The sequence below is a fragment of the Esox lucius genome, chromosome 9 (genome assembly GCF_011004845.1).
Source record: "Esox lucius isolate fEsoLuc1 chromosome 9, fEsoLuc1.pri, whole genome shotgun sequence".
Lineage (NCBI taxonomy): Eukaryota > Metazoa > Chordata > Actinopteri > Esociformes > Esocidae > Esox > Esox lucius.
The window spans coordinates 22345589-22367966 of NC_047577.1; the positions used below are offsets into that span (position 1 = coordinate 22345589).

Sequence of the window (22378 nt, forward strand, 5' to 3'; positions counted from 1 at the left end):
ACGCTGGTACAGTGGGCCCTGGTTTCCTCCTGGTGCAGGACAATGAAGGGCCTCATGTGGTCAGAGTGTGCAGGCAGTTCCTGGACAACGAAGGCATTGATGCCATTGAGTGGCTCTCACATTCCTCAGACCTGAATCCAATTGAGAACCTCTGGGAAGTTATGTACTGGTGCATCCAACACAGCCAAGTAATGCCACAGACTGTCCAGGAGCTCACTGATGCCCTGATCCAGGTCTGGGAGGAGATCCCCCAGGACAACATCCGTCGTCTCATCAGGTGCATGCCCAGACGTTGTCGAGAGTGCATACTGTACAGGCACGTGGGGCCATACACACTACTGAGTAACATTATGAGTTGCCGTGATGAAATTCATGCAGATTGGAACAACCTGTGATTTCAGTTGTTTACTTTATTTTCGGTGTGAGTTTGAATCCAGCCCTCAATTGGTTTGTGATTTTGGTTTCCTTTGACCGTTGTTATGTCATTTTGTTCCCAATGAATTACACAGGGTGGTAAATTGTTTGCTGGAATGTCAGAATTAGGGGTGTTGAACATCAGCGATTTTATCTTCTCTAAGCAATCACCAGATTAGGGTTTTGTTAAACTCTTTACTGGCCCTGGCCCGATCTATAGGTTTTTGGGAACAATCAGGACTATTCAAGTTAGTTTTTGATATAGAAATCATCTGGGAGGTGATCAGATCCAGATCCTCTTTGTTCAGAAGAAACTATCACCCATGGGCATGTTGTAGCATTTGGATGGAGCAAGGTATATGGGCAACCAGGAAAGCTGGAAGTAATTACATTATGAAAGTGTCTCAGGTGAATTGCAAATTGCTTGATGCAGTTGATTGTCACAAGTTGGAACGAACCTGCATTATGCATTTGCCTAAGGCATTATGCATTTGCCTAAGGAACTAAATGCAGATTAGCCCTTTTGGGAAATGACATGCCTATGAATTTTGCAGCTCAGCCGTCTGTACATTATGCCTCACAAAGTCTTAAATGTTTTAGGGAATCTAGCTTTGACGAGCTGTTGAGCTTTATTCAAATTGAGCATGCAGAAGAAGGTAATGCGATTTTTAGTCTTTGATGAAGCCCCATATGGGTGACTCATTCAAATGCTGGAATTAAATGCATCATGTTCAAATATTTCAGAAACCCACAAGCTCTTTCACCTGCCATTACCTGAGTGAAATATGTTTTGTGTTTGCTTTCTATAAAAATAATCTATATTATATAAAATATAACACTGATGAGCCAAATCTTTATGACCCCTCACACTTGAAGCGAATAATGTCGATCACCTCCAAACAAGGGTACATGTGAAGGTCTGGGTAGATTAGATGGTAAGCAAACAATCAGTTCTTCTAGTGAACGTGTTGGATGCAGGAGAAATGGACAGGAGTAAAGACCTGAGCGAATTTGACAAGGGCCAAATGGTTATGTCCAGATGACTGGATCTTTGAAATGGCAGGGCTTGTGGAGTCTGGTCAGAGTGTACCATCATCAAATGCACCTACAATGGGCACGCCAGCGTCAGAACTGGACCTTGGGGCAGTAGAATATTGTTGTCTGGTCCGATGAGTCCCGTTTCCTTTTACATGTGGATGCCGTGTACATGTGCACCTTTCACTTGGGAAATGATGGCACCAGGATGTACTGTGGGAAGACGACAAGCCGGTGGAGAGAGTGTGATGATGAAAGAGGCCAATGCCATCAGGGAATACCATTGCCATGAAAGGGTGCACATGGTCTGCAACAATGCTCAGGTAGGTGGTAGGTGTCAAAGTAACATCCACATGAATGGCAGGACCCAAGGTTTCCCTGCAGAACATTGCCCAAAGCATCACACTGCCTCCGCCGGCTTGCCTTCTTCCCATAGTGCATCCTGGTGCCATGTGTTCTACAGGTAAGCGATGCACATGCACCCGGCCATCCACGTGATGTGAAAGACAACGTGATTCAGCAGACCAGGCCATCTACTTCCATTGCTATGCAATAAACTGCGATGCACTGCCATGATAACAAGATTATCAGTGTTATTCACTTCACCTGTCAGTGGTCATAATGTTATAGCTGATCGGTGTGTATATATACATATAAATATATATACAGGTGCTGGTCATAAAATTAGAATATCATCAAAAAGTTGGTTTATTTCAGTAATTCCATTCAAAAAGTGAAACTTGTATAATGTATGCATTCATTCCACACAGACTGATATATTTCAAGTGTTTATTTCTTTAAATTTTGATGATTATAACTGACAACTAATGAAAACCCCAAATTCAGTATCTCACAGTAAATGTTGGCATTCATGGTTCCCTCAATGAACTGTAGCTCCCCAGTGCTCAGACCACATGCCGTGTGCAGCGTATGGTCTGAGCACTGACAGGCTGAGCCCCCACCCCTTTAACCTTTTCAGCAATGCTGGCAGCACTCATACGTCTATTTCCCAAAGACAACCTTTGATGTGACGCTGAGCACGTGCACTCAACTTTTTTGGTCGACCATGGCGAAGGCTGTTCTGAGTGGAACCTGTCCTGTTAAACCGCTGTATGGTCTTGGCCACCGTGCTGCAGCTCAGTTTCAGGAAGTGTGAGATCGATGACTCCAAATTTAACACACCTGCTCCCCATTCACACCTGACACCTTGTAACACTAACGAATCACATGACACCGGGGAGGGAAAATGGCTGATTGGGCCCAAATTGGACATCTTCACTTAGAGGTGTACTCACTTTTGTTGCCAGCGGTTTAGACATTAATGGCTGTGTGTTGGCTCACTACTTTGCTACATTGTAGCAAAGTGTCATTTCTTCAGTGTTGTCACATGAAAAGATATAATCAAATATTTGCAAACGTGAGGGCTGTACTCACTATTGTGACATACTTTATATACAGCTCTGGAAATAATTAAGAGACCACTGCACCTTTTTATTTCCTTTTCAAAATAGTTGAAAAGGAAAATTTTGAATGAGGAACAGAAGCGTTCAATTTGCAGTGGTCTTTTAATTTTAACCTTTCTGATCCTCACTCAAAACCTTCCATTCCAACTTTTTTGGAAAGGTAAGAAAAAGGTTCAGTTGTGTCTTTATTTCTTCCGGAGCTATATATACAAATAGACGGTAAATACAGGAATGTGTATCAAAAATATACTACTATTTTGTTTGAACAACAAAGAGACCGAAAAAGAGGAGATATTTACAAATGTGAACCAAAATGAAAAAAGGTTCTGAAGGACACCTTCCCCTGATCAGAAATGACCCTCTCCCAAGCCAGCCCTCTTCATACTTTTTCAGGAACCCCTGCTCTAACCTCAACCTGACCACTTTTTTTTTTACCCACCAGGGCATCAGCAGTCTCTTCAGTTCCCTCAAAGTGGTCCGTCTCCTCCGGTTGGGCCGGGTGGCTCGTAAACTGGACCACTATATTGAATACGGGGCAGCTGTCCTGGTCCTGCTGGTGTGCGTCTTTGGCCTGGCAGCCCACTGGCTGGCCTGCATTTGGTACAGCATCGGCGACTATGAAGTCATCGACGAGAATACCAACAGCGTGAGGATGGACAGCTGGCTCTACATATTGAGTGAATCGGTGGGGACACCATACCGCTTCAACGCCAGCGGCAACGGAAGGTGGGAGGGCGGGCCTAGCAAGGACTCGGTCTACATCACTTCTCTTTACTTCACCATGACCAGCCTGACCAGTATCGGCTTCGGCAACATTGCCCCCACAACTGACGGAGAAAAGCTCTTCGCCGTGGCCATGATGATGATCGGATGTGAGTGAGATCGACATTTCACACTGCTGCTTTCACAGGAAGCTGGTGAATGGAGACACAAATGCACAGGCTGATGGTAACAGCTGGAATGGAATCAGTGACAAAGCCATGTTAGATACCTTAACACCCATTCCATTCCGGCCACTTTGATTATTCTGCTGTCTCTGCCCCACTTCAGACTGACGTATTTTCTTTATGACAAGGGAGTTCCATAGCATTCTGCTGCATTCTGGTTCAAAACATATAATGACAGATTTACAACTGACGGCATGTTCTTCCAGCATGTTAGTGGTACACACATCTCTAGTGTTTTTGCATTTCACCTAAGATATTCTGTGTAGCACCTTTAGTACTTCGCTAAATTGAACACCTAGTTTTGACACTTATGATGAATCAAGTCTTTTAAGCTATTATACACTATCTTCCAAAAAATTTTTTTTACCTTGTGGGAATCTCAATTGCATTCTCAGTTGCAATGCAAGTCTCAAGGTTTAGGTATATGATGGATTGGGTAAAGAAAATCTATTTTTTTAGGTCAAGTGGAAGCCTTGATTATGTAGCTGGAAATAGAGTATGTGACAGGACTGGGCAAACCGGTGCAGGCCTCATCACTTGGGCTACTGTACTAGATTGCATTGTTGACCATCCAGGGAGGAGCGCATTCTAGTACTAGAGAGGAAAAGCAATTTAGCAAGCATTATGATCAATACTAACCTGCTATCTGTAAAGACTTGCAGATTTTGAAATGTAAGTCAATATCATACCAGTACTGGGGTCAGTACAGAGTCAGTACAATATCATACCAGTACAGAGCATCAAACTCCATACAACCAAACTGGAGTCCTAGTGGTCTAGCAGTCTCAGCTGCTGCCTCCAGTGCACATACAATTCCAACCTATTTCTATTTAAACGCACTCTCTCCCCCATCTTTACCACTTTATCTCACCCATCAATAAAGCATAACATGCCAGAAAAACATACCTTTAAAAAAACTTTTAAACTTGAATTTGAAGTTACATTAAAAATTGAGTTACCGAGCCATTGAGTGAAAAAAAACATGATTCAGTTAAAAAGCAATTTCATTTAATGAGTTTGAGTACATATTGAGGTACATATTGGTACATAAGTAAACCCATTTTTGGCGTCGATCGACTTCACACACCTGCGCGTTGCGGCAGCAGGCGGGGGTTTTTGCTCAGTCAGCACCCGGGGCTTGGTGCTCTGCAGATTGGCACTGCCATGGATGACAGTGATGCAGTCTGGCAGACGTGAAGAGAACGGGAGCGACAGGACAGCGTGCGGAGGTCATTCTGTTATTCCTCGGTGGTAGGAAGACAGTCTGCAACCCACAGCCTGGACGTTAGACCCATGCTTAGTCATGCAATATGTTGCCGGTGGAGTGTTGGCTGCCAGCGTGTGTGTTCTGGGCAGGTTTTGGTGTTTGTGTCCTGATCTGTTTGAGTGTGTGTGTGTGTGGGTGGGAGGGGGGTTGTATTCACATGTTTTGGGCTGCATTTTGTTTTATTTTTTGTGAAGGAGTATGCATTATGTTTTTAGCTCTGCTGCCGGTGTATATTTGTGTTCGTGCATGTGCATGCACAGTTAGTTTTTTTTGGTTTTGCTTATGACTTCAGGGTATACAGCAATATGTTTTTGATGCGTGTTAGAGTACGTTTTCTTGCGGTTGCTTGTTTGGCAAATGCATTAGTCACAATTCTGCTTCAACAAAAGCAGACAGAGTTCAGTTGTGCCAAAACACCCAGAGGTCAGTTGTGCCAAAACACCCAGAGGTCAGCTGTGCCAAAACAGCCAGAGGTCAGCTCACCCTTCTGCATTTCGCCGGTGGGCCAGAGCTTATGACATGCCAGTGTCTGTGGCGGTGTGGCGGGTTGTTCACGGCTGTCACCATGGTCTCGTCTCACGGCTGTCACCGTGGTGCAGTGAGCCATGTCATATTCTTCTGAGTCCCCAGATGCACAGGCCAGTCCTCCATTCAATCTCTCCAGCCATGGTTTGTTAATATATTTATAAAGCCTGCCGTCTCGTATAAGCCAACACAGAGAGTAGGTCAGCTGCTATGTTTTCCATTTCAAAGCACACTGATGGAGAGTAGTGCTCTTTCTACAGGTGAATGTGTCAAACTGTTTGCTTAGGACATTTCCGTCCTTGTTGAAGTACAGCAGCAGTGGTTGTCTTTTTGTGAGTTGAAGCTGCTTCAGTAATTACTAATGGGTATGCCTGGGCTTGTTCAAAGGAAATGCTTGTTATTAAACAAAAGCTTGGAGTTTTGATACTTATAATTAGTTATGTTCTCATTTAGGCCAGTAATAATAAATGGCCTGTTACATCTGCAATAATCTTTCCTCAGTGTTGTTGCAAGCTAACCACATCATGGAAATTGTCTGGAAATGATAAATTTACTAAAATGAGCAGTCACTTAATATACATTTGAACTGTGTCATACTTTCATACCGTTCCAGATTGACTATGCATATTCTGTATTTGTCTTTTAAAATAAATGTTAGTTTTGTTGGGAACAATAAATATTTTAACATAGTACCCATTTTACCTTCTTAAATGACTGATTGCTTGTTTAGTAGAATCTCTCACGTCAGTGATTTACCCGCTATTGTTTATCAGTCATTACTTGTTGCCATAGCCACTATACTTACCCCAAGCAACTGCAAGGGTCCCCTGTCCAGGCATGCACCCTCTCAATTGCGTGACATACAGTTATTGTATTCATTTTAAGGTATTGAAAATGGGGATGACCTCTGCTGTCCTAGCTTTAAGGTGGAACGGTTTCCAACATTGGGGTACCAGATCAGAGAAAAACTTAGACTGGGCTGGATGGGTGGGATCGGTGTGATGGGCGGGATGGGCAGGATAGGTCAGATGAGTGGGATGGGTGCGATGGGCGGGATGGGTGCGATGGGCGGGATGGGTGGGATGGGCGGGATGGGTGGGATGGGCGGGTTGGGTGGGATGGGTGGGATGTGTGGGATGGGTGCGATGGGTGGGATGTGTGGGATAGGCAGGATGGGTGCGATGGGTGGGTTGGGCAGGATAGGTCAGATGAGTGGGATGGGTGCGATGGGCGGGATGTGTGGGATGGGTGCGATGGGTGGGATGTGTGGGATAGGCAGGATGGGTGCGATGGGTGGGTTGGGTGCGATGGGTGGGATGGGCAGGATAGGTCAGATGAGTGGGATGGGTGCGATGGGCGGGATGTGTGGGATGGGTGCGATGGGTGGGATGTGTGGGATAGGCAGGATGGGTGCGATGGGTGGGTTGGGTGCGATGGGTGGGATGGGTGGGTTGGGTGGGTTGGGTGGGACATCAATGGGAGCCAAGGTTTTCGATGATTGCCAGATCTATTATTAATATTCTTATTCTTGGCCCTCAATGTAAAAAAAATATTTAAAATATTTCGTGGCCAAGTGTTTTTGCCAGCTATCTAGCAGTGTCAGCAACCTATACCAGCCATAAAACTGCACACTTAGAACGATCAGAACATTAAAAATGTATTTCTAAACATCAAAAACAAAGTTTTATGCCCAGAAGAGAAAGCTTTTTAGTTCAAACAGCTCCTTTGTTCTTATCGAATTACACCAAATGCATCCAAATCAGTGGCATTAGGTGCAGGACTACAGTCACGTTTTTCATTGTAGTGGCGGGTTAGGTTGATAGTTTTACCTGGTAATAGCTATGCTTTTCCCCAGTTTGGTGGATATCTTTGTTTATTTTATTTTCAGAAGTCAGTGGTATATGTTTACTGTAGGTTGAGACACTCTTTGTCAGTCTTTCAGCTAGCTACCTGCTGAAGCTAAAGCACAGCTTGTAGCCTCATCCAAGTGTTACCAAAGAGACAGTCCTAATTGATGACAAGCCCTAATGTTGATCAAATTGGAGTTGAGAGCTAGTGAGAGTTTATGCCTTCAGGGCTTGGTTATTAAAGTATGAGGAATGACTGCGTGTGAGCCAGCATGGACAATGGTCCAGACATGATCTAAGTGGCTTGGCGGCTTGTTCTGGATTGAATTTGGATTCAGGAGTTAATTTGTGCCATGGACATTCAAACACACTTTGAGTTTTATGGCCACTGCATGGCACTGAATTTGTCAGAACTTGTTGTGTCACATGTGGCTTCCAACACCGTGGACCTCGACCTCAGACTCTCCGTCAGAACGATTCCTGCATTCATTTCAAATACAGGTTGACAGGAAAACCAACACACGGGGGTTACATGTCGTGGACAATCCTATCACCGTTCTACGTATGGTACATTTTTAGAAAAGAACACCACAGAATGGGGTTTAATTTACAATTTAGTCATATAGCAGACGCGCTTATCCAGAGAGACGTAGTGTTAAGTAGTCCATCTCTGTACCAACAAAACCACACAGTAGCATGGTACTGGTGAGATGAGAACCATTGACGCTTGTAACTCAACAATTCCACTATTGATAAACACTTCAAATGTTTGTAGTGCTTATCATACCCGTGCAACCGTTTTTGTCGGTAAAATATGATACACATCTGTAAGGAATAGGGGAAAACGTTTACAGAAACAACTAAAAAATGTCATCGGTGCAGACAATCTCATCAATACAGAGAAATACATATGATGTGATGTCATCAACAATGTGGTTTTAGTCCCAACCTGTATTGGCGTAAATTGGTCAAAGGGAAGGATTGAAGGGTTGCGACAAAATAAATACACCACCGTTCAAAAGTTTGGGGTCCCTCAACATCATTGGGGTCACTCAACATTTCCCCCCACTCCTCTATCTATTCTGGTTAGAGCCAGTTTGTTCTGTTCTGTGAAGGGAGTAGTACACAACGTTGTGCGACATCTTCATTTTCTTGGCAGTGTCTTGCATGGAATAGCTGTCACTTCTCAGAACAAGAATAGACTGACAAGTTTCAGAAGAAGGTTCTTTGTTTCTGGCCATTTTGGGCCTGTAATCGAATCCACAATTACTGATGCTTCAGATACTCAGCTAGTCTAAAGAAAGACAGTTTTATTACTTCTTTAATCAGCACAACAGCTGTGCTTACATAATTGAAAACGTTTTTTTTTTTTATTGATCACATAGCCTTTTAAAATGATAAACATTGGAACACAGGACTGATGGTTGCTGGTATTAGGCATCTGTATGTCCATGTAGATATTCCATTAAAATCAACAACATTTAAAAACATTAATAATGTTTACACTGTATTTCTGATCAATTTGATGTCATTTTAATGGACAAAAAAATTGCTTTTCTTTCAAATGGTGTTGTAGATAGGACAGAAATACATAGATCTATTTTGGATCCTAACGACTAGGTTTTGTTGGTGTTAATAATCAGAGAAAACTGCAAAAGCCTGTATCTAGTTCCAGTATCCCTGCATCCTTTTTTGTCTCCTACCTTTTCATTTCACCATTCGTTTCTCAAATGTATGGTAAAGCAATCTTTCAAAATCCCTACGGTACAGTACAGTGAATCTCAATTATCACTGAAATAACCTGGGTCCCCTGTTGACTAACTCGTTGAGCAAGAGTTCTTTCAGCTTTGTCAGTTAGCTTACCTTTATAAATGAATTATATATAGATGAATACAGTATGTGGTACTTTGCTCAAAGAGCTCCCATGTTCCTTCTGAGAGCTTAAAACAGGGAGTTATGCAATTAAACCCACATACAACATCACTGAGGGATCAAAAATTCAAAGACTTTCCAAGTGTCAGGTTAATGTATGCTTTTTTTTTATAATCCTCTGATGCTGAGTTGGTGTTGCCCTTTGCTTGAATAGTGGGTTCGATTCCTGGCGCCACTCATGTAAAATGCTTGCTTTGCATTACTAATGTTGCTGTGGATATTTGTCTGCTAAATTATATACAGTATATATTATTAAATAACCTGAGGGATAGTGAAAGGTGGACCAGATTATTCTTTAAAAGTAATGGAGGAAGGCAATTTTAGCTAATCAATAAAAGTGGACCAATTCTCTCATTACTAAAACTGGTTCTAAAGCTTGTCCCTTAGAGTAGGACAATCTATTATATACTTATATATATTATAAACCAATACTAAACTGACTAAACTCTGGTGGAAAATCAGTTGTAGTAATAAAGCATTTCAAGCAATCAAACTTTCCGACAAACGAACAGTTGGCATTGAAGGGAAAACAAGGGCATGAATCCGGATTGCTTCAGTTGGACGTTATGTCAACACAAACCAAATTAATTCCTTAGAGAATTGCTCTCAGTGACATTTCCATATTATGCCAATCAGTCCCAAAAGAGGTTCTAGCGCAGCATTTTTCTCCCCAGGGCAAGAAGAATGATTTGAAATGGAGATTAAAATCTCACAGAAAACATCTGCCTACAAGTTATGTGCATATTAATGACCAGAAGTGAGGTTTGATCAAGTAGCCAAGATAAAAATGAGTGGGTAGTAGGGTTCTGCAGCAGCAGCTGTGTGGTTGAATGCTAACAGTCCTCTCAGAATAAAGAGTTTGGGATTACAATTCCTCCATTCATTTTCTTGCTCCTATCAACTTGTGGTCTTCCCCAAATAATTCCATAATGCTCAAATAATGCTTTATCGATTCTCCTTTCAAATTATGATGCAGCAGTACAATAGGTTTTCACTTACATTACACTTTCTAAAGTGTATTCTTATTGCTGAATCAGCCGGTTTACATTTTAGGTTTGAGTCATTTTGCAGATGGTCTTATCTACACCGCAAAGTCATAGCTAATCTTCTCAATAAAGTAGTTACCAGAAAGGTTTGTGGTAGTAAGGACTTGTTATAATTTACGTTTCCCACACAGTAATCCGGGTGTTTGGCTGGATCAGACTGGTTTGTTTGGCCCTTCACTGTCATCGGTTCTGCGCTAGAAAAATGACATGTCCGTTTTTAGCCCAGGCTTATGCGTCGTGGACATTGCCCCATTGTACTTCTAACAGGCTCTCTTTACTCCCTCTCCCTGACTGTTTACCAGTTTGCTAGCTTGCCACCTCTGTGAAGAGTGATTTATATCAACAACACCTGACATTAGCCTCACGTAGTCAGTCATACAGTCACATATGATCCACCGTCTGAAACCTCCTTTATCAAGGTTGCTCTACCATCCCTGGTGACGATTATGAGGACCTACTGATTATAATGAAGCAGGCCATTTCAGCTTATGGTTTAGTGAATGAGAATGAGCACACTTCCCTTGGAAATGGATGACACCAGTGTCGTTGCTAATGGTCGACAGTGCCTGCATCGATTTGTGTGACCCCGCTGTCGAAGAGTGGGACACTTGAAGGGGGAGGAGGGCAACCCAAGTGCTGACTTGGGTATGAATTGTGAGAGCCAATATTGATTGGCTTAGCAGCAGGGGGTTGACAGACAGAGTGAACAATGGCTGATGGGTTAGCAGTCACTGGGAGGTGAGAGCCACGACACCATTTTGTCTTCACAGATTATCTCCCAAAGGCCATTATGACCAATGAAAGGATGATGTCTAAGGAAGAGAATAAAAGATAAGATGTAATATGTCAGTATTGTTTTGTTACATGTGTTGTTGCATTTCAGAGGCCGCATGATGTTTCCAGGTTGTGACTGTGAATATGGCGGTACTATTGTGTTGGTCTGTCTGCCAAAAGAGAGCACTGCACTAACAACCACAGTGTAAGCTTGAATACTAACTGTGCCAGTAGATGGGAGCAATTTCCTTGGCTAAATCTCAAATCGAATACTACTTACTACGTACTACAAGTTGATGGTGAAGTATGTACTGTTTATTATATAATTGGTTAGTATCCCAATATTGGGACCGATTGGTGCATACTACCTCGTCATAAAATTGCGTCTCAACATTAGATTATTTTGTCATGCATTAACATCACGCCAAGTTTAAATATTTAGCCAGACACCATTAAGCATTGTGTTGAACTAACGTTTTTTATGAAGTTGACTTCCACCACAAATAGTATCAATGAATTGTATGGATTTTGCCATTTTAATAATAGCTTATTAGCCAGTAATAGGCTTACTCAGTGACTGGTGCAAGATGTTGTTACACGCACCACCCTGCTACGCCAGTGGGCCTGCTAGTATCTTTTTACTTGGAATAGTCATAAGAATTGAGCAATTACTAGCGAGACTGAAGATCAACTTTACACTGCTAAAGCAATTTTATTTCATGGCACAACAATGCTAGTTTTTCTTTCATTCATGAATGGCATTGATACAATAACTATCAGTATAGGTGACGATAACTGACTTTTTTGTTTCAGCCCCAGTCTCGTTGTGCTCTAGCCACTCCCTCAGGCAGCTCGAACATCTGCAAAGCTAACTGGGGTTGCCAACAGTATCCCATCGGGGCGAGAGGTGCCGCGATGTTAGAACATCTGAACAGCAACTAAAAGTTGCATGTGTTGACCTGTACATCACTGTACATATGACTTCCTGGTTGAAAAAACTGTGTTGGTGAAAAGCAGAACAACTTGGCGTGCTTTGCAGTGAGGAATGCTTGCCACAATAGACAATGCTACCAAATCTGAGTTCTTGCAATGAGACAGGGCCATACATCCAACTGTATATGAGAAAATCAGGAGGGTAGAAAAGGGCATCAGTTTTTAGTGTTATTTATTTCACTATTAATAATACATTGAGCAGTCTTATCAGTAAAGGAAAGATTATTCTCACCAGCTTATGAAACGAGTGTTCCGTTAGAGTCCTTGTCAAAAGTACTTTGGTTGATCTAGAATTTGCCATATTCTCCAGCATATGTATGATTCTGACCACAGTCTTTTTCTTTTTTCAGCACTTCTGTATGCCACTATCTTTGGTAATGTGACCACCATCTTCCAGCAGATGTACGCCAACACAAACCGCTACCATGAGATGCTAAACAGCGTCCGCGACTTCCTCAAGCTCTACCAGGTGCCAAAGGGTCTTAGTGAACGTGTCATGGACTATATAGTCTCAACATGGTCCATGTCCAGAGGCATCGACACTGACAAGGTATGGCAACCGCTTTTTTCAAATCGGATGTCCAATTTGCTGTCATCAATTTTTCATCAAGTATTACATTCTTTATTTAGCAGGTTTTACTCTATAATATATTCTTCATTTAGCTTATGTTGATGAACTATATTCCTTACGTTATGAAGCTCAGCAACGTGCACTCAGCAATAGGCTTTTCTATGTGACCCTACATTTTCACTTTTTCCAATGTGAGTGCTAAAACATCGGAAGTGTAGTGGGGAGACTGAGTGGTTATGTGAGCATGTGTTGGAAAGTGAAGGCATTATGGCATCAAGTCTCAGAACTAGCATGCATGCCATGCATACAGTATTCCACTTCAAGAAGAAGCAGAAACTCAAGTGGGCAATGGCATGTTTTAACTAGTTTTATAGTGTAGTCTGGGTACCAGCCTTTTTAACTTACACTTGGTACATACTGTACAGAAGTGGGATATTTGCTATGGAATGTATGGTAGAGTTCCCGTGCTATCCAAACCTGAAAGGGACACTTCGTAGAATCCTGCTTCATTTGTTTAGCGGGTTTTATGCATCCTTGCTAACTGTAAGCTATCGAGTTCCTCACAGATAAATAGCACATCCAAGTTACTTGTGTCTTTCTCAGGTGTTGCAGATCTGCCCCAAAGACATGCGGGCAGACATTTGTGTCCACCTCAACAGAAAGGTGTTCAAAGAGCACCCGGCCTTCCGACTGGCCAGCGATGGCTGCCTGCGGGCCCTGGCAATGGAGTTCCAGACCACACACAGTGCCCCCGGAGACCTCATCTACCACGCAGGTGAAAGTGTAGACAGCCTCTGCTTTGTGGTGTCTGGGTCTTTAGAGGTCATCCAGGACGATGAAGTTGTCGCCATTTTAGGTGAGTTTTACATGGAGTTCTTCTCATATGGCACCACTTCCATACGTAGTGTCCTACTTGTGACAGGTGCACTACTCGTGATGAGATTTAGCCTGCAATCATTTGAGGTCCACAGCTAATGTGATCTTAAATAAGTAACAATAAGGCACACAAATTTCAGATTACTTTTTATATATGAAGGGAAAGTATGTGGGACATCTTTCGGCAGATTCAGCACATCATTACAATCATGTGACAGCGTTGTGTGCAAAACCCAACATTACCACCTCAACTCATGCTAGCTAGTGCAAGTGACAGCTTGACGTTTTGGAAGTAACGTACACATTCGCGGCCACACAACTGTTACACTACACCAAAGATACACTACCTTTCCAAGTTTGGGGTCACTTAGAAATGTCCTTGCTGTCCATGAAAACATTCATGAAATGAGTTTGAATAGGAAATATAGCAAAATGAATTGTAAATATAGTCATTGACAAAGTTAGAAATAATGATTTCTGTGGTGGTACTTTTACCACCACCAAAGCACCCCCAGACCATCACACTTTGCTCCAGCGCACTTGACAGATGGCATCCAGAACACCCCCAGCATATTCTTTTAATTAAATGTCTGGATTTTTTGTGATCCCAAAGCCTCAAACTTTTTTTTGTCTATCCATAGCACTGTCCATTGCACATGTTTCCAATCTTCCACTGTCCAGTGTCTGTGTTCATTTGCCCATCTTAATCTTTTCTTTTTATTTGCAACTCTGCATCCTGGAGTCGCCTCTTCACTGTTGACATTGAGACTGGTGTTTTGCGGGTACTATTTAATGAAGCTGCCAGTTGAGGAACTGTAAGGGGTCTGTTGCTCAAACTAGGCATTCTAATGTATTTGTCCTCTTTCTCAGTTGTACACCGGTGCCTCCCACTCCTAGTTATTCTGGTTAGAGTCAGTTTGTTGTTGTAAAACAGGGCCCTAACATCTGTTCTGTGAAGGAGTAGAACATATTGTTGTAGGAGATCTTCTGTTCCTTGGCAGTTTCTCGCATGGTACAGTCTTCATTTCTCAGAACAAGAATACACTGACAAGTTTCAAAGTAATTACTTATTTTGAGCCTGTAATCGAATCCACAATTTCTGATGCACCAGATACTGAACTAGTCTAAAGAAGCTTTTTCAGTTTTCAGCTGTGCTAACATAATTGCAAAAGGGTTTTCTAATGATCAATTACACTTTTAAAATTATAAATTTGGATTAGCAAACACAACGTGCCATTGAAACACAGGACTGATTGTTGCTGATAATGGGTCACTTTACACCTGTGTACATATTCCCTTTAAATCAGCCGTTTCCAGCTACAATTGTCATTTACAACATAAAACATTTCTACACTGTATTTCGGATCACTTTGTTGTTATTGTAATGTATAAATATTTTTGCTTTTCTTTCGAAAACGTGCAGTGCTGCCAGAGGGCTCGAAGATCATGGCCATCCAATATTGTTTTTGGGCCTTGTCCCTTGCGAACAGAGATTTCTTCAAATTCTCTGAATCCTTTAATGATATTATGTACCGTAGATGACGATATCCCCAAAATCTTAGCAATATAACATTGAGAAATGTTATTCTTAAATTGTTGCACTATTTGCTTGCGCAGTCTTTCAGAGTGTTGAACCCCTCCCCATCTTTAATTCTGAAATCCTCTCTGGAATGCTCCTTTTATACCCAATCATGTTATTGATGTGTTGCCAACCTAATTAGCTGTGAGATGTTCCTCCAGGTTCTTTTTTTGCCGGAATGCGTAAGCGGAGCCAGCTAAGAAGAGCAAATGTCTCTTACTAAGTGAATGAGTGAGTGACTGACTGTCTCACCTAAAGTACAACTGTTTATGGTTATATTGCGATTGACAAACTGCACCGAAAACGAACATAACTGTTTATGGTTATATTGCAATGGACGAGCAGACACAGTCTGTCACATAGAAAACTGGGGATCGAATCCAGCCTCGGCAACAACATTCATCCCTTCTAATCGTGGGATGGCAGAACTAGGCATGCCTAGTTCCTTTTCTTGTTGTATTACACAACTTTTCCAGATGTTTGTTGTCCCTGTCCCAACTTTTTTTTAAATGTGTTGCTGGCATCAAATTCAGAATGTGTATTTTTTCAAGGAGCCCAAAAAAATTTGGTTTCATTTTCATTTGATATGTTGTTTTTGTACTTATCTTATATTTATATACTGTATCTTATATTTTTCCATTTTCCACGGCATCCCAACGTTTTTGGAAACAGGGTTGTATTAAAGGAAGTGGTAGACCAGGATATGAAAAATCCAAAACAGAAAACTGGGGGGACAACATCATCTCTCCTGACCACTGCCAGTGGTGGTTTGGGAGGAATGGGTGTGTTCATCATTGCTTATGTGCTTTCTCCATTCTTCTTCTCCTGGCTTTATTCCTCTTCCTATGACTCCCACAGTAGTTGAATAGTGCAGTAAGAACGGTGTCCGGGTGAGGCATGCTGACATATCCCTCATGGCTACTCTATCTTCTGCTTCCTTGTTTCACCTCCTCCGCTTCGCCTTCGGCTTTTGCCCTGGGCTGCTCTGCATGGATCTTTATATACCGGCCTTGACAAGATCCTGATGGGAGACAGCTGTGCAGGGCTATGGCTGGCCCTGCTGGCTGTCCCCAGAAGGTTCTGGTACCTACCAGCCTTTTTTGCATGCATTGGTGTAATGCTGCTGTAGCAGATGAGGGTGGGTTTGTATCACATAATGTTTACAAGGCTTTGTACATCAGTAGAACAACCTTGAAATCTGCCCTACCCTTAGTATGATTTAATTTGTTGTCGTCACATTTCAAGCAGCTGAATTCTGCACTGAATTATATAGATTTTGTGCTTTATCTGATAGCTAGAAAGTTGAGCATTGCAGTCATCTAATTTGCAGTGACAAAAGGCATATATTTGTTCAGATAAAGCACAAAATCTATTAACATTTGTTCAGATCTCTTTCAATGTTACAATGATGGGAAAAAGCTGCTTTCTACATATTTTTCTTTCTTTCTTAAAAGACACCAGTGTCTTTCTGTACAATCCTTGATTGTCTATTGTTACATCCCACAACAGTCCTCTTGGTTTCATAAAACATCCCTGTTCTATTCAAGTGTAAACATATAAAACATTGACCTTGCAAAGAAGTTGAGCGTTGTGCTTGCAGCGCCAGGATTGTAGGTTTGATTCCCACAGGGGACCACTACTAAAATGTGTAACAAAGTATGCACCCCCTACTCTTAGAGCTCAAGATACTTAATTATGTAATATATATAGAAATATAAAATACTTATGGGCTGCTGTCTCCATCAATTTCAAATGTTTTTTTCCTCTAAATCATTAAGAGAGAAGACGGGTTATCATGATGGAGCTTGTATTTACGCAAGGGATAAATATTTGGATTTGGATTGCTCTCAGTCTAGCAGGGACAGGAACCTCTTAGAAAGGAGCAGACAAATATCCTAAGCCTGTGTTAATATTTCCAGTGTTAATAAGTCTGTTAATATCCTCTTCCCACTGGGTTTGCATGGTTAAATTGACATTGAAGTAATGTGTGTCAGATCTGGTTTGAGTCTGATAAAATCTGATAAAATATTTTTTCGCATATCAGCTTAAGTTCAAGGACTGATTGAATCACCCCAAAATCAAGACAATTTGTTTTTCTGTTAATGAAACACACATTCATTTTGCTTTCAAATTAAAGTGCCATGTAATCATATATCAAGTTAAAATCATGTACCTCAGCTTGTGTAGTTGCAGCTCTTAGATACCAACACAGTAATGCATAGCTGTGGTTTTGTCAGCACACTCCAAATGCAAATGTTCAGTCTTTGTGGTTGAACTACTATTAATCTCTAATCTGTGAAAAAAATCTGACTCCATAATTTGTACCAACATGCCCGGACCATAACAAAGTATAGGATTTAAAGATGCACATGTGCATTTATAACTGAATGTGTTTCGGATAGACCAATATGAGGGAATAATAATAAGTAACTGATTCTGGCAATATGTATACAACAATTAAGTTGATTGCACTAAACTAGATTGAATCAATATTACAAGGAATGTATTGTCTATATTTCAGAGTAATTAAATTTAGTCATGTTAATCAGTTCATTAATCATTACAGTTAATCAGTGTTTTACATGCAAATTAGTCATTAATAAAAACCTAAAAAATATTCCAGGTCTTATGTAAAGACACACAGCTATGACACACACATACAGTGGGGAGAACAAGTATTTTATACACTGCAGATTATGCACGTTTTCCCACTTACAAAGCATGTAGAGGTCTGTAATTTTTATCATAGGTACTCTTCAACTGTGAGTGACGGAATCTAAAACAAAAATCCTGAAAATCACATTGTATGATTTTTAAGTAATTAACTTGCATTTTATTGCATGACATAAGTATTTGATACATCATAAAAGCAGAACTTAATATTTGGTACAGAAACCTTTGTTTGCAATTACAGAGATCATGTTTCCTGTAGTTCTTGACCAGGTTTGCACACACTGCAGCAGGGATTTTGGCCCACTCCTCCATACAGACCATTGAAACCAATGGCCTAGCCAGTCTCCAGTCCTGAACCCAATAGAAAATCTTTGGAAGGAGCTGAAAGTCTGTATTGTCCAGCAACAGCCCCGAAACCTGAAGGATCTGCAGAAGGTCTGTATGGAGGAGTGGGCCAAAATCCCTGCTGCAGTGTGTGCAAACCTGGTCAAGAACTACAGGAAACATGATCTCTGTAATTGCAAACAAAGGTTTCTGTACCAAATATTAAGTTCTGCTTTTCTGATGTATCAAATACTTATGTCATGCAATAAAATGCAAATTAATTACTTAAAAATCATACAATGTGATTTTCAGGATTTTTGTTTTAGATTCCGTCTCTCACATTTGAAGTGTACCTGTGATAAAAATTACAGACCTCTACATGCTTTGTAAGTAGCAAACCTGCAAAATCTGCAGTGTATCAAATACTTGTTCTCCCCACTGTACAATGCTTTCGAATAGTATTCAGATGCATTCCAAAACTTTGAGTCAGAGTCGAGTCCCAATCGTCTTGTGCTCGAGTCTGAGTCAAGTCAAGATGGCAAAGTGTTGCCTAAATAAATCATTATCATTCATGTCCACAAGAACAACCTGGCAGTGGAATGCATTGTGAAGGGAGTGATGGGTAAGCAAGACAACCTAATTAAAGACTTATTTTCTATAGGAAAAGGCAAGCATATGTTGATAGACCATCATTGTACGATTTAACTCAATGTTTCTGGTTTTAATTAGGAAGATCTTGTTTTCTTTACTATGCAAAGGGTAGCTAACTAGAAGGCTGGTTCTGGTTTGCAATGGGGAAGATAGAGTTGTGCTGGCATGATGTACATTTTCAGAACAGGAGCATAACCTGCCTATCTGCCCACACATCCCTGCAGCTCATAGGCTTATGTGGGCTGTGTGTGGCAAAAGATTTCCCACTGTAAAACAGAAGTGCTCTAAGCACCTAGCACTGCTAATATTGTCTCCACATCAAAGCATAATCATTCCAATTACAAATGAACAACAAGTCTTTGAAGCAAATACAAGTTCATGTCTGAGTCACCAATGGCCAAGTCCAAGTCGAGTTTGTAGTCCTGAAAGTCAGTCCTGAGGCCTCATTTATCAAGCATGCAGAAAAAGGGTCCTAAATTTGTACTTACGAATAAAATTGAGGATCCTAGAACACATCAAAAAGTGTGATTTACCAAATACCATAATTGTGGGTGTAAAGAATGAATGGCTAATGCAGCATATTTTATGCATCACAAATTATCACCTGCAAAATGAAATGGAAGATTGTTATCTTTATATCAATCAATCAATCAAATGTATTTATAAAGCCCTTTTTACATCAGCAGTTGTCACAAAGTGCTTTTACAAAACACCCGGCCTTAAACCCCAAGGTGCAACCAACAGTAGTGTTGAATTTCAGTGGCTAGGAAAAACTCCCTATGAAGGCCGAAATTTAGGAAGAAACCTAGAGAGGACCCAATGCTCAGAGGGGTGACCAGTCCCCTTCTGGCAGTGCCAGGTGAACATATTAAGAGTACAAATTGTAATAATTAATAAATGCATGTGGGCTGAGTCCAGAGTCTATTTAAACTTAGTCCAGGTTGGAAGCATTACCAGATTGACAAGCATAGGGAGAACACAGTGGGGAGGTTTCAGCACAGTGGCAGCTGAAATCGTCAGGTATCATCTTGATCTCCAACACAACCAGGAGGACTTTGGACAGGGACAGCAACAGGTCTTTCAAGCCAGGTATTCCTCAGGTGTGGGCCAGGACCTCATGTCCTCCTAAGTTTAAAACCATGTAAAAGGCAGTCATTTAAAATCGCTGGTGGGCTACAGAGAAAAGGTGCCGGCACAGCCTTGAGTATTGCATTTTGTGTGAATTTGTTCCCAGATCGGAGAGAGTTGAAACCATAGTCTTGGGATGGTACTTTGATGTCAATCCGGGGGCCTTCTAATCCTCACGTAATTTTTAGGAACCCATAAGTAATAAACATTTTAAAAAAGCCACAATCAACCTGTTGAGCGATAGTGTATGGAAAGCATATGAAACTGTTTGATTTGCAGGCATTAATCAGCTTCCTTGTTCTGGGTGAGATAAGGTCCTACTGAAAAATGTCCCTAGAAATAACCCAAGGAGGGATGGTACCTGGATGTATCTTCAATACGTTTATTTTTAAGCCAAAACAATGTCTGTTGAGCCACTATACTTTCTACATTAGGGTCCCATCTGTCTCTAAAAATGCACACTCTGGAGCATACGACAAATCTTCTTTGGAGGAACACGCTCCCATTCCATTTTCCATCACCTCAGAATATTATAGTAATTTTAAAAAATCTTTAAAAATGCCTTTTCAGAAATCTTGCATGACATCACAATGGAAAAAATAAAGACCTTGAAGCATCATGTTATTGAATTTTTTGGCCATTTTTATTGAAAAAAGCTATATTATCCATATTAACTCGTCTACGTTTGAGAAGCACTTTGTGCAAAACATTATTCCACCACTTGACATTGTGTGTATGCATGGCTATGGATTTCAGTACATTTAAGAACATTCTCAAGCAAATATTCATATTGATAAATCACACTGGGTAAAAATGATCACACGCCTGGTTTACACATAGATTGGCGCATACGGATGCTTGATAAATGCGGCTGCTTGACTCGAGTACTACAACACTTTTTCAGACCCCTTCATCTTCTCCACATTTGTGTTTCTGTATTAATTTACAATTCATTACAATGATTTTGCAATCAATCCCTACAATAACCCATAATGACAAAGTGAAAACACGTCTAATGTAAACATGTCTAATGTACATAAATCTTCACAACTGTTTTTAGTATTGCCTCCTTCGCATTGAGTCTTCTTTGGTATGCCTTTAGCAGCTTTGCACCCAGTTTGGTCAGTTTCTCCTATTTTTCAAATCGTCTCAAGCTCTATCAGATTAGATTGGGAGCATCAGTGAACTGCTATGTTCTGGTCTTTCTGCAGATATTTAATGGGGTTCAAGTTCAGCCTTAGGCTGGGCCATTCACACAGTTGTCCGATGCCACTGCAGTGTTGTGTTGTGTGTATGCTGAGGATCACTGGGTAAAAAGATGAATGTTCACCCGGTCTGAGGCCCGGTGCTCATGTTTTCTTCAAGGAATTCTGTATTTTGAGCCAATTTGTGAAATCAGACTTTTAACTAATAAAGCTTTTCTTTCTCCCTTGACTTTCGACCGGGTATGTTCTTATTAAAATAACCACTATACATATTAACAGCTGTAATTAAATAATAGCCACTCTTCTATAAAGTAGCGCTGCAGAGATAGTTGTCCTTCTGTGTGGTTTTCCTATCTCAGCAAAGAAATGTTGATGTGTAACCTTCCCCAGATTTTGCCTCAACACAATTCTATTTTGAATGTCTACAGAGTTCCTTGAACTTCATGTTTTCAGATTTTTTCCAATACATTTTCAGTAAATAAGCACACATAAAAAATTATTATGTATTATGTGTAGATTGATGGCAAAAAATATTAAAAAAAATATATGCTAGAAACAAACAAGAACTATAAAACAAGGAAGAGAAAGCAGTTTGAATACTTTCCGAAAGCACTGTACCTGCACCCAGATGTTCTGATAAAAAAATCTGAAATCTATGATTTGACTTACTATTTGAAAAAAAACACACCTAATAGCAACACATTTACATTACTTCATCAAAACAATGAAAATAGTGAAACTGAGAAAGTACCAAAATATGTTTTTTTTATATTGGTATTGTTATCCATAACAGTTCATTTTGAAATGACTTAAACAATCTTTAAGTTTTAGTCAGCTGTCATTTGAACAGTGACTTAGTCTAGTTCCTGCAAAGATTATGAAAAAAAGTGAGCCATTTTAGTCCAAAAAAATCTATTTTGTTCCCTTCAGTCTACTATTTTATTCACAAAGCAATGCTGCCCCTGTCACTCAGCGCTGTACTGTAACTCCAAATGCTTGTCGAAGCTGTAATTCATTTGATCAATCCAATTGAGACACTGGAAAGCAACAGAATTGCATTTTCATGGGGGAAAAATGGGCAATAACTATGGTTTGTATCGTTCTGGTTAATCATTAGATATTTTTATT

The 22378-nt window shown here is 40.8% G+C and overlaps 1 protein-coding gene across 4 annotated transcripts in view; it reads left to right on the forward strand.

Annotated features, from left to right (window-relative positions):
• Positions 1-22378, forward strand: part of kcnh1b (potassium voltage-gated channel, subfamily H (eag-related), member 1b) — a 45279-nt gene that overhangs the window by 12599 nt on the left and 10302 nt on the right. For 3 of the 4 annotated variants that reach the window (XM_010898582.4, XM_010898583.4, XM_020049940.3), the window contains 3 exons: positions 3355-3784; positions 12594-12793; positions 13418-13670. In XM_010898582.4, coding sequence (XP_010896884.2) covers positions 3355-3784; positions 12594-12793; positions 13418-13670 — 883 coding nt within the window. The remainder of the gene's footprint in view (positions 1-3354; positions 3785-12593; positions 12794-13417; positions 13671-22378) is intronic. The other variant, XM_034294357.1, reaches the window with a different exon arrangement.